Source organism: Parasteatoda tepidariorum, chromosome 3 (genome assembly GCF_982258835.1).
Source record: "Parasteatoda tepidariorum strain Cologne lab strain chromosome 3, Ptep-v5.0, whole genome shotgun sequence".
Classification (NCBI taxonomy): domain Eukaryota; kingdom Metazoa; phylum Arthropoda; class Arachnida; order Araneae; family Theridiidae; genus Parasteatoda; species Parasteatoda tepidariorum.
In genome coordinates this window covers 122,818,800-122,832,427 of record NC_141757.1, presented here as the reverse complement: position 1 = coordinate 122,832,427, position 13,628 = coordinate 122,818,800, and the positions used below count along the sequence as shown (strand labels likewise).

At 30.0% G+C, this 13,628-nt stretch overlaps 1 protein-coding gene across 2 annotated transcripts in view; it reads left to right on the top strand.

Moving 5' to 3' along the window:
- The window catches only part of LOC122271661 (kin of IRRE-like protein 3), a 101,032-nt gene that overhangs the window by 64,584 nt on the left and 22,820 nt on the right, over window positions 1-13,628 (top strand). For both annotated transcript variants that reach the window (XM_087160029.1, XM_087160028.1), the window contains exon 7: window positions 12,623-12,916. In XM_087160029.1, coding sequence (XP_087016155.1) covers window positions 12,623-12,916 — 294 coding nt within the window. The remainder of the gene's footprint in view (window positions 1-12,622; window positions 12,917-13,628) is intronic.

The window sequence follows — 13,628 nt, the reverse complement described above, 5'->3', positions numbered from 1 at the left end:
TTCTAAGGAATCAAATTGTATGGATAATGGTCTGACTTTAAAACTTGTTCAAATGAAAAAAATAATTTGTAACTTAAAAATATAATATTACGAATTATTTTTATTATAAAATTGCATATAAAGTTTAATTGCGTAAAGTCTAAGTAAGGTCATTAATCAATGTATAATAACAAAACTATAATAATTTTGTCGCAATTCAAAAACTTCTCTATATTCGTGTCTTATTAATATAAATGAAAGAGTAACATAGTATTTTCATTTTTTTTTATTCTTCTGGTAATTGACCAGGAAAGCTTATTCTTGATTGGTAAATCAGAAAATCTGCAAATCAATTTAAAATAGAACGCTTATAAACTCAAGATATGTATGGGATTTGGTAGTAAACTGCAATGAGTTTTTCTCTTTGTTTTGATTTCAAGACAAAAAATACGAAAAATTTTGAGTTTCGTAGTGGAAGAAAGCTAAATAAATAGGGTGTTATATAATGTCCGCGGTTTATCTATTTTTTTAATCCTTAACTAAAATTAAATGAAAAAAAGGAATAAGGAAACAAAAAACAAAAATGAGGATGAAAAGGAAAAAAAATTCAAAATATAACCAGGCACTGCAGATTAAGACGGAATTTATATGGCAATTAAACATGTTTTGTAGCTTTCAATCATGTCATTCTCTTTGGTAATCAGTTTGATTTCGAAATCTTTCCTAGAGTGTGTTCCAAATAAATGAAGTCACCATGATATTTTTTGTCATAACTGGACGCATTGAAAATCAATGAACTGAATGCATTGAAATCAAACAATGCATTGAAATTCAATATGCATTGAAATCAAGCAAATATATTGCGATTCTATATGTAAGCACATATTTATAAGGAGTAAGTCACTTCCTGTTTCATTTGGACAGGAAAAAAGCATTGAATAAGTGAAATAGGAGGGGAAAAAATTATCCTATCGAAATAAAGCTATGACTTCTGAGTATGGCCAAAATATCCACTATGCCGTCAATATGTCCACAACTTTTGACTTCCTTTTCGAAAGGAATTTTATATTCTGCCCTGCTGATACCTTAATTGCTAGGGTCAATCTGGTGGGCATTGGAAAAACACGCACACGCACACACACACACACACACACACACGCAATATATATATATATATATATATATATATATATATATATATATATATATATATATATATATATATATATATATATATATATATATATATCCAATTGCTTCTTGGTGCCAGATTACAGTGGTGCAGGGCTCGATCAGGCTGGAATAATGCCAACTGGGGACGTATAGTCTTTAGCGACGAATCCCGCTTCCAACTGCACGCCACACAGGCCCTCAACAGGGCATTATGGTCTGGGGTGCCATTTCCTTTGACAGCCGGACCCCTTTGGTCGACATTAGAGGTACACTTACTGCATAGCGGTACGTCGACGACATCCTACGATCTGTTTTGCTACCGTTCCTTTTGCAGCGCCCTGGGGCAGGTGTTTCAGCAGGACAATGCCAAACCACATACGGCACGTGTTGCCATGAACTGTCTGCAAGCTTGTCAAGCTCTTCCTTGCCCTGCCAGATCACCAGATATCTCTCCCATCGAGCATGTCTGGGATATGATGGGAAGGCGATTGCATCTGGCACGGAATGTTGATGATCTCGTTCGACTATTGGATCAAATTTGGCAGGAAATACAGCAAGTGACCATCCGGGAGCTTTATCGGTCTATGCCACGCCGTGTGGCAGCTTGTATCCAGGCTAGAGGCGGGCCAACACCTTATTGAACTTGTTACTGTAACTCTGCAATAAATTATTAAATTGTTCTGAAATTTTAATCATTTACTATTCTGTACATTGTCTTCCTATCCACCAATTTTCGTTTCAATCTGACAACTCGTTCTTTCTGCGTCGATTTTTTTGTTATGGAGTGCATATATATATATATATATATATATATATATATATATATATATATATATATATATATATATATATATATATATATATATATATATATATATATATATATATATATATATATATATATATATATATATATATATATATATATATATATATATATATATATATATATAAACTCATGTTTGTGAAAATTGCAACACCATGAAGGACTTACGCGAGTGAGCTGAAATTTTCAGGAAATGCAAAGTAGAGCAGAATATGCAAATGATTAGAATTTCCAACCCGTAACGCATGCGTATGCTGAGAAGCGCCCTCTGAACGGCGGATGGATCCGAATAAATAGCCGGTTGTAGTGAGGCGTTTATGGTTATCGGAGGTTATCTGCTAGTGGTACCCTGCAAAAAATGACCAATAGAAATCAATAAAAAAAATGTATTGATCTGTACGGGGAAATGGAACACTGATATCAATAGAGTAGATCAGTACAATGGACTGGTCATGATATATTGATATCAGTAGAGTAGGTCAACACAATGTATTGGTCTATATCAGTAGAATGGACTGATATCAGTAGAGTGTACTGGTCTGTACGGGGAAATGGAACATTGATATCAGTAGAGTGTACTGGTCTGTACGGGGAAATAGAACATTGATATCAGTAGAGTGTACTGATCTGTACGGGGAAATGGAACATTGATATCAGTAGAATGGACTGGTCTCTACGGGGAAATGGAACACTGATATCAGTAGAATGGGCTGATCTCTACGGGGAAATGGAACACTGATATCAGTAGAATTGACTGGTCTCTACGGGGAAATGGAACATTGATATCAGTAGAATGAACTGGTCTGAACGGGGAAATGGAACATTGATATCAGTCGAATTTACTGGTCTGTACAAGGAAATGAGACATCATGGTCCCATCAGAAAAATAGACTGGTCTAAGTTAGGGAAAACAATATTAATGAAAGCATATTAGATAGGTTTAAACAGGAAAATGCAACATTGTTTATCTTTTTTAATATGCAAGATTTAACTGAATTGGTCAAATGCTCTGTATGCAACATAGTAAATTTTCTACTAGCTGCAGCCAGTGGAAAATTTAATATAAATTAATAAAATATAACAGGACAGTATAAAAAAATACTTATTTAAAGCATCTAAAAATGTTTTGAATATTTAAACACTGCTTAAGTGGAAGGATAAAAGAATTATATTCTAAAAAAACATACTTCTTTATACCTACACTATGCTAGTTTTAAAGTTAACTTTAATTTCCTTTTCATATTTCCAATTTAATTTTAAATATAATTTATTACTAAATTATATTTTATTGTTTAATATAACTATAAAAATAAACTTAAAATGTGAGTTCAAGAGGGTAGCTTATTGGAAGAAATTCCTGGTATAAGAAAAATCATGCCGGCGTATGAAACACCGGTTCTGGTATGATACTGGATCGGGAATTATACCAGACCCAGCGTTTCATCAGCCAGTATCACACCGAAGCTGGTGTTTCACAAGTTAGCAGGATACTGGCTCCGGTATAATACCTAAATTGTAGTTTCATTATCTAGTATCATGCTAGAGCCAGCATATACTGGTACTAGTGTACTGTGCTCAGCATACTGGAATAGTGTTTTAAAAACCGGTTTATTATTAAAACAAGCGTATCAAAATGTGTGTTACTACAGTTTGATGCAGGATTGTTAGTGAACAGCTCTGAACGGGAAAATAAAACATTGATACACAAATGGGTAAATAAGTTAAGTCACCTGATTTTTACCGAGAAATAAAATACTGACATCAATTAACACTTTATCAAAAGCTATAGTTTGCATTATGTTTATAAAAACAAATTAACTTTTTTTAAGCTTCTTTATAGTTAATTAAACTTTTTTAAACAATAAATTAAAATGTTAGAAAATTATTGTCAATAATTTTTGAATCTAAAATACTACACAAAAAAATGTTTCGGAGATAGATGGATGGATTAGAAATGTTACTTTATAGATAGCCAAAAACCTGACTAAAATAAACAAGTCAATTTATTGTCATTTCAAGACCCCCCCCCCCTCCATTGTGTTTGACATAGCATTCTAAGAGTAAAAAGTTTCAATATTTAAGAAAGAAAAAAATGACAGAACAATCTTAAAGTATACCATAGGCTTTAAATCCTTATACACACAAATGATATACCATTTATTTGATTTTTATCTATAGATAGCTTGTGCTAAGCATTTGTCATCTTACCAAATATGCTAAACTTGAAATTTGGCAAAACAAAAATGTTATTTTGGGGAAAGTATTGGCGAATGCTGTTTTCGAACAAAAAGAAAAATTTATCCATTCATTTTTCATTTACTCCTCCCCAACAGCAAAATGATTCTTAATTTGTAGTTGCATTTTTATAAAATAATTCAATTTATAATAAATATGCATTTTCCTACAGAAAAAATCAATCATAAAAAAATTGCTAAGATTTACTTTTGGCTTAGAATTTTAAAAACCTGCTAATAATTTTAAATCCTTAGCATGGGTTATGTATATATAGATAGTAATATCATAATTAAAGGTCAGTAATTAAAAAGAGCAGGTAAACAAAGAAAACACAACAACAGCAGCAAAATTATAATGGAAAATCATACTTAATACAATGGGAAATTAAACAGTAAGAATAACCTAATCCAAATTTGCAAAAAAATATAGATTAAAATTAAATAAAATTAGCATTATTAAGAGAAAATAATAAAACGTCATAGTAAAAGGTAATAATATACAGATAAATTTGCTATAAAGAGTGAAGAGTATATTAAGACTCGTGTAATGTAGGTATTTATAAAAAAAGTTCACATGTTTCGCACAGAACTTTTAAATTAAAACATGATTCAAATTTCGAAAAAACTGAATCACACACTCTTTTTCAATTTTCACTACTTAACACAGTCAAAATAATTCAGAGCAATAGTAACGGTTATTTCAAAATAGTATCCGGTAGAAGAAATGCTCTAGATAAAAAACTTGGCAAAGCATTGCAGAGGAGGCCTAACCAAATCTTTTTCGCAGCATCCACGTCCCGCTCATTCATTATATTTTAGTCTATCACTCTTACAACGGTGGAGAAGATATCATCAAATGGTGGAGAGTAAAAACGAGTGGAGGAAATTAACAGCAGTATTTGTGAAGTGATCAGCTTTATCATATCCAGAAATGTCGCAATGGCTCAAGGAATAGAAAGTTTGCACTGACCACAGTGCTGACGTAAAATATCCTTCGTGGTAGACGGATCATGACGCCAGACTAACCGTGACATGTTTGCCTGGTTTTCCTCTCCATGTACCCCAAATACAAGTCTTGTCATGCATTCCATTCAGCTAGAAAATTTTAAACAGAACTTATCAATGTAAAAGTATTTTATTTGAATAAGTTGTTAAAAGTTTTCATCACAATGTACACAAATACATTCATGAAGATTTTATTACATTAAGAATAGGTTTAGCCAAAATAATTTTTAAATTTAATATTATTGATAATTTAATACTATTGAACTAATTTAACACGTTGAATGCCATAGGGGTCACCAGTGACTGGCACTGAGTTTGTTTGTAGCGCCCCAGGGGTCACCAATGAACGGCGAAGCCTAGATTATTAGAAATGCATAATTAGAATAAATTTTTAATGCTCCTAATTTTTTTATATTATTATCATTACTAAGAAGAAGGTTAGAAGAAATTAGGTTGGAAGAAATTAATGCAATACATACTGAAAAAATCATTTTGGCCAGACGGGCAAGCCGTGAAAAATTAGCGTGGCATTCAACATGTTAAAGAAAAGAAAAAAAAGTTAAATCCAGCTAAGATTAAATTACTAAGAAAGTGTAAGGATTGCTTTTAACCCATAACAAAAATGGAGTAAACAAAGAAAATTTAAATGCAAATAGAAAAGTAATTATTTATAAAAATAACTACTTATAAAAATAATTATTGTTTATAAAAATATTTAATAATTGAAATTTTTTTTTGCATTTGCTTGAACACAGTCAAGACAGAGTAGCAAAAAAATATTTAATTATATCATTTAGTTATACTAATAACATAAATTTAATGTAATTAATTAACTATACTAATAATATAAATTTAGATTACCCAAACATTAAATTGCCTTTCAGAGAGCAAAAAAAATTTTTCACTGTATATAAAGTTTTTACACATATCTTTACCTTAAAATCAATATATATTTTTTGAAAAATATTGTTATCAAGCTTCGCTTCATATTTTTTGGCTACAGTTCAGGAAAAGCATTAAAAATAACAAAAGAATTTGTGATTAACATTTAAAATATAATGCAAAGTTTAAAAATATTATACACAACTAAATAAATAATTAATTTGTTACTAACGATATTAATGGGAATTTATGTAAATAACACGTGAACAAAGTGTTTCTATTAAAGTCTCATAAAGAAACCCAGAAAAAAAACATAAAAAATACTTTCTTCTCATGCAATGGATGGAATCTGTATATGATATACGAGTATATCGTAACCCTACCTATGCATGCACATGCAGTAATAATTCAAGAATAATATACATGTATAGATAGCTTAAAATATCAATAAAACTCAAGCATACGTTTTAATATTTCTGTAACTAACAAAGATGTAAATAAAAGTAAGAAATAAAGAAAAAATTACACTTACTAAAATATTTCTCCCCATAATATGCTTCATTCTTTCCATGACGCTCTATTGTAAACATTGAACGTAAGTCGAAGTAATGTGATTGGCTGTAACTTCAGACTGAGAAACGGAATGAACTGGGGAAAAAGTTGAAAAGGAACTTTCTCAAAATTGGGAGTGTAGGCAGCTTGATATGATTTAACGAACGATTAAAACAGATTTAACGAACGATTAAAAATCGATTCTCGTATTTTGCATGCTCCCCTTTCGTTTCTGAATTAATAACTCCTTTTTGCTTTTATAGATTCAATTGGATTGAATTAACTATGCTTCTACAAAACAAATTTACTTATTTCATTCAAAAAAGTTTATTTTGTTTTATGATCTAAATTTATTTAAAACAAATTTCAAAAAGGGACTGAAATTTATAAATTTATGATGGCGAGGTCAATGTTTGAAGGTAAAAAGTTTGAGATTTTACATGAATTTTTAATTTATGTAAATGTATTTATTTTGCTATGAAGTTGTTTGAAACCTAAAATAATTAATTTATTTTGCGAATAGTTCTAGTTTAGTATAAATTCAATAATAATAATAAATCAATAAAAATTAATAACAACTTATAATAAAATTTAAAGTGATACAATTAATAATATTTTTTTTTGCCATCATGACTTTGATTAAAATAAATTTTGAAAATTACAAAATAAATAAGTAAATAAATGATAAACTAATAAAAACAAGTTTTATTATTAAATTACTTTTATTATAAAATTACTTTCATTTGAATGACTTTAAGCAGATTTTAAAGTTATTAAAATGTGTAAAAGTTTTACTCAAAAACTTCCTTTCTTCCAAAATTATAAAATGATTTTAATAATTTTAAATATGTATTCTTTAATTAGTGCACATAGAAAGTGTGCGTTTTCTCTACCCTTAATATATATGTTAAGAATCCTTATAAAAATCTAAGAAATTAATTATCGGAAATCAGTATATAATCAAGAAAAAAAATTATAAAATAATGAAGAATTATTAACTAAGTAATCTAATTTTAAAAGGTCGTAACCTGTTAGATTTCTGGAAAAATATGTATTGTAAGCAAACGTATGTAAAGTAATTCTATAGTCACCTGTTGCTGTATTAATGAAAACAAATATAGACTAATAAAATACCTATTGATCAATAATTGCTAAGTTTTACTGGTGTTAATAAAAATCTGTAGATATCAGTTCATACATTGATAAAACAAGTAGAATACCTAACTGATCAACATCTATTGATACAAGTACCCTACTGATGTCAGTAGTCATCAGTTGAAGTGTGAAATACAGACAAGTATATATACCAATAGAGTACCTACTGATCAATATCCATTGATACCAATACACTGCTGATATCAGTTGAAATGTCAATGGGAACAAGTACTGACCAATAGAATTCTATTGATCAATATCTATTGATATCAGTACACTACTGATATCAGTTGAAATGTCAATAGGAACAAGTACAGACCAATAGAATACCCTATTGTTCAACATCTATTGATGCCAATACACTACTGATATCAGTTGACATCAGTTGAAATATCAATAGAAACAAGTACAGACCAATAGAATTCTATTGATATCAATAAATGTTTTTATTGATTTCTATTGATCATTTTTTGTAGGGTAAACGTTAGCTCAGACGTTACTTATGCCTCTTTGACGAAAGAGAGCGAGATTTCAACAACTTACAGAGTTTGAAAGAGGGAGAATCATCGGCCTTCGTGAAGCTGGATTGTCTTATCGTGCAGTAGCCGCTCGTGTGCAGCATAACAGAAGCACAGTGATGCGTGTTTGGAAGCAGTGGGCGGAGTGTCAGACAACTCGGAAATCTGGGAGTGGACCCCTAAATGTCACGACAGCTCGCGATGATAGACACTTGGTCCGCATGGTGCTGACAGACCGTACGGCCTCCTCTAGACAACTGGCAGCACAGTGGTCAATAGCTACAGGTGTTTCATTGTGTTCTTCATCAATTCGTAGACGTCAACTGCAGCGTGGACTGCGAGCAAGGACTTCTTTATGCAGAATCACCATCACGCTAAACCATAGCCGCCAGCGGATACAATTGGCAAATCAAAATAGGTGCTGATAGGCAGAGTGCTGATTGGCAGCGTGTCGTGTTTTCTAACGAATCCCGCTTTAATTTGTGGTACCATGATGGACGCATTCGTGTCAGACGCTAGGTCGGTGAACGCCACCTTCCGGAGTGCATTATCGAAAGCTGCAGTGAACGAACACCCGGAGTTATGGACTGGGGGTGCCATAGCATATCATGGACGATCTCAATTGCTTCGAATTGTGGGTAATCTGAACAACAACCGGTACATCAGTGAAGTTTTACAGCCCCAAGCTGTTCCCTTCCTTCAAGCCTTGCCAGGCGCTGTATTTCAACAAGACAATGCTCGTCCTCATATTGCTAGGACTGTTCAATCCTTCCTTGCATTGTGACAGGTACAGCTTCGTCCTTGACCTGCGTATTCCCCAGATATGCCACTGATTGAACATGTGTGTCATTTCGTTGGTCGGTGCCTCGTTCATGATCCTCGTCCTGTTGCTTCTACAGACGAACTTTGGGTGCGCATACAAACTATATGGAATGCTCTTTCTCAGACAGACTTTCAAAATTTGCTTGACTCCATGCCACGTCGTGTAGCAGCGCTTAATGCTGTGCGTGGTGGCTACACAAAATACTGGTTTCGATCTCTTGTTATTGTTTGTTTGCTTTGAAAGCTTAATCATTTATTTGTACCACTACCACTCAACTGTGTAGCAAATTTTATTCAATTATGACGATTCCTTCAGAGTGTTGCAATTTTCACAAACAGGAGTTTATAATATAAGAAGAGAGGGAAATGTTAACACATAGCCAATCACAGAACACTTGCGGTTAGTAACGCATGAAACAGCCAATTAAAATTGAGAACGCATGTGTGTGAAAAAGTAAAAGTTTTTAATAATGCTGTTTGCTAAAATGTTACAACTAAACTTACCATCTAAAGCTGAGTAGCGATTTTTATTTTGAGTATGCCTAATAATGATGTCAGAGTTTTCCATTATTGTCCGTGCATTTCTATAGGCCTAAAAATCTTGAAGTACGATCCAGTTTTTCTTCATTCATTTCGAATTGTTTTGGTTGTCATCAGTATAAAATTAGCAAAAGTCGTAAAGGTATTCGCGATAGCAACGAACTATAGGGGGCGTTGTTGTATGAGACGAATACCTGCGATTTCTATATGAAAAGTTACTCTGGAGATGTCTTTAATGTAGCGTGTAGCATTGTAACGTTCCTTCTTTATTGTGGCTTATTAAATTTAAAAAAGAAAATTGTTTGATATCCTTTCTTATGCAACCGAAGACAAGATGGCATCTCTTTTTTTAAAGAAGGAACATCCAAAACACGTCAGAGAAATATTTGTAAATAAACAGAAAAAATTATGTATCTTCTTATTAGAGTTGAAACCTAACCCCTGAGAAATAGTTTTACTAAATTTAATGATGTAACCTGAAGAGCCTATTTAAACTTTACATTCCATAGTTTTAAGAATCATATTACTTCAAAAATTAAAATGAGCAAAAAGTATACGTAAGCTTCATAATTTTATATAATTTAATTTTGCAAAAAGTGTTTTTTGACAGCAATTTTTGTCAAAATATGTTAAGTTTTAATAAAAAATCGTTATTTAGAAACTAAAAAACGTAAAATAAAGAATGCTTAGGATACAAAACAAAAAAGAAAAAACCAATTCTAAAATTTCCTTACATTAAAATAAACAACTTTCATGTTTTTTTCTTTTTTGATTCATAATCGGACGTAGAAAAACATTCTATAGAAAACTATCATCAAATAAGAAAAATATTATTTAAAAGTGAATTTTTTTATTTTATAAAAATTAACACAAACCTGCTTTATAAATCAGAAGAATTCCAAAATGATTTGTTCTTCGATTTTTGTTACCATTTTTTAGTGCTACGAAAATGCGTCTTTGGGACTTGCCAAAAATAGAGCAAGATGCAATTTTATTTTTTCAGTAGCTAAATATTTTGTCCGTTGTCCACCGAAATCTGATAAACTACTTTGATTTTAAATAAAGTGTTTTATTTTATGATTTGTCGCAAAAATTTTAGGTGTTGATTGGTGGCACTTAAAAACCGCCAAATCTGTAGTTGCGGTGGCGTTAATAGGTAAGTGCCGAATTTTTATTCCATACTTTTCTGAATCATATTACTTCAAGCATTGGAATGTGCAAGAAGCATACATAAGCACATAATGTTGCACCATTTAATCTTTCAAAACGATTATTTTAACAACAATTTTTATCGAAAAATTATAAACTAAAAAACGTAAAATAAAGAATTCTTAAGATAAAAAAACGATTTTAAAAGCTCCTCTTATTGAAATAAAAAACTTCCATATTGTTTCTCTTTTCATTCTTATAGTTCTTAATCAGACGTAAAAGACCATTCCGTAGAGAACTATCATCAAATGAGAAAAAAAAATATTTACAAGCAAATTTTTTATTGTAAAAATCATTACACTTACCTGATTTATAAATTCGGAGAATTCCAAAATGATATGTTCCTTGTTTGAAAACATTTTTTCTCAAATAATAGATACATAGTTTATCCCTTCATTACTTTTAGATAACATACTACGCAACAAAATTTTATAATTGTAAGATCTTGATGTGAATTTGAATATGTAGCTAAAAACAGAATAGCTGAATTCTAGTTGAAATTATTCTTTCAAAACTGAAAAGTACTTACCTCGAAAACGATAAAAATTAATTAACAATCAGCACAAATCCTATTTCAAGGATTATATATATTCTATATCAATCCTATCCAAATTACTATTTCAAGTAATTTGGATAATTTTTTATTGCTGTTTTCCGAATTATATGGATACAGAAATATATACTATTCTATAACGAAGAAGAATATTCTATAACTATTACAGTTCTGTACGTTCTAAATTCGCATTTATTCATTGTAATGACGAAAGCAATGTTGACTTCACTTTAATTTGTAATGAATTGAAGACAGAAGAAATGCATTTTATTTTAATACAAACATCTGTAACAGTATGCAAGTTTGTTGATAATAGAAGTTAGAAATTATTGAGAAATTTTTCTTCAAATGTTCGGCGTGATCTGGGTCTGAAAGATATCCCAATATTCTGGAGAGTTTTTTCAAATTCTTCGGCTTTTCCTTAGGGAAATTGTGATTTTTATTTGCTGCTAAGAAAATGGCGTCTGATTCTGCCAATGATTTTGATGAAAGTAAATGAAAACATGATAAATTAATGTCTGATATTTTCAGGATCCCGCTAGAGGGCGTACTAGAGTGTTGCGATCGCGAATTATTTTCCTTTATATATTTTTGTATCCTTAATTTAACGTTATTTTCCAGAACTGCTATTTTTAGCGAAAATTTAAATTATGGTTGCTATGATCTCATCAAATTTGTTTGAACAATGTAATTTTGTAAGAATATAAATGTTATACAAAGAAATCATTACTTCGAAAAATCACTTCTGTTCACCAAGAGATCTAAATGTTTATGATACTAATAGATAGTAATATTTGGACGTGGGAAGTAGAGGCGCAAGCGTAAGCAAACAGAATTCCTCTTAGTACTTAGATGTTAAGAGAATAATTTTAACTTTAACAGAAAAACTGTTTTCTGCCAAGAAAAGACAATTATTGCGAAGCAATCATCGGGGTTCGTGAGAGGCAGCGAACAGGAGGCTTAGCGCCCCCTAGTATATATATATATATATATATATATATATATATATATATATATATATATATATATATATATATATATATATATATATATATATATATATATATATATATATATATATATATATATATATATATATATAATTATTATTTTATTGTATACATATATTGTTCTTTTTTGCTTCTTATATTTTTCAACGCGATATGTATTTTAGATTCTCCAATGTGCAAGACGGATGAGAGGAAGTCCTTTTCAGCCATGATAAATCAACCAATTGAGATACCATGTGAGGTATTAGCTGACCCAGATACAGTTAACTATCGATGGGAATTTAGCAGCTCTACAACAGGTGGAAATGTACAGGAATTAAAAGCTCTTGGATCCTCAAAAACTAGTTTACTCAAATACATTCCCAAATCTGAAGCAGATTTCGGCAGCATGTATTGCTGGGGAGCAAACTCTATTGGAAAACAAAGTATTCCATGCGCATTCAATATTTCGCAGACTGGTAATTTATTATTCATTACTGCTTTACTTTCAAAATAATTTAGAGAAATGAAAGCATTTTTAAAACTGTTCCATTATGTCCTCATCCTTCTAAAGCACCAGCTATTTAAAAACCAAATGCAACAATAGTAGTGTAAGTTTTTTGTTTAGTGTAAGTTTGAATGTAATTCTGGAAAAGGTAGAAATTGTTTTCCTCCGAACACTGAAGCTAACTAAGAAAACTTTGAGAAGAAAAAAAAATATGGAAAATGTAAAAAAGTGGATATATATATATATATATATATATATATATATATATATATATATATATATATATATATATATATATATATATATATATATATATATATATATATATATATATATATATATATATATATATATATATATATATATATATATATATATATATATATATATAATATATATATATATATATATATAGATATATATATATATATATATATATATATATATATATATATATATATATATATATATATATATAATATATATATATATATATATATATATATATATATATATATATATATATATATATATATATATATATATATATATATATATATATATATAATATATATATATATATATATATATATATATATATATATATACTAATCTAATACTTATCTAACTAAACCTGGCACCATTTTCTCTAACTACTTTAATAAAATTATTAACAATATTTC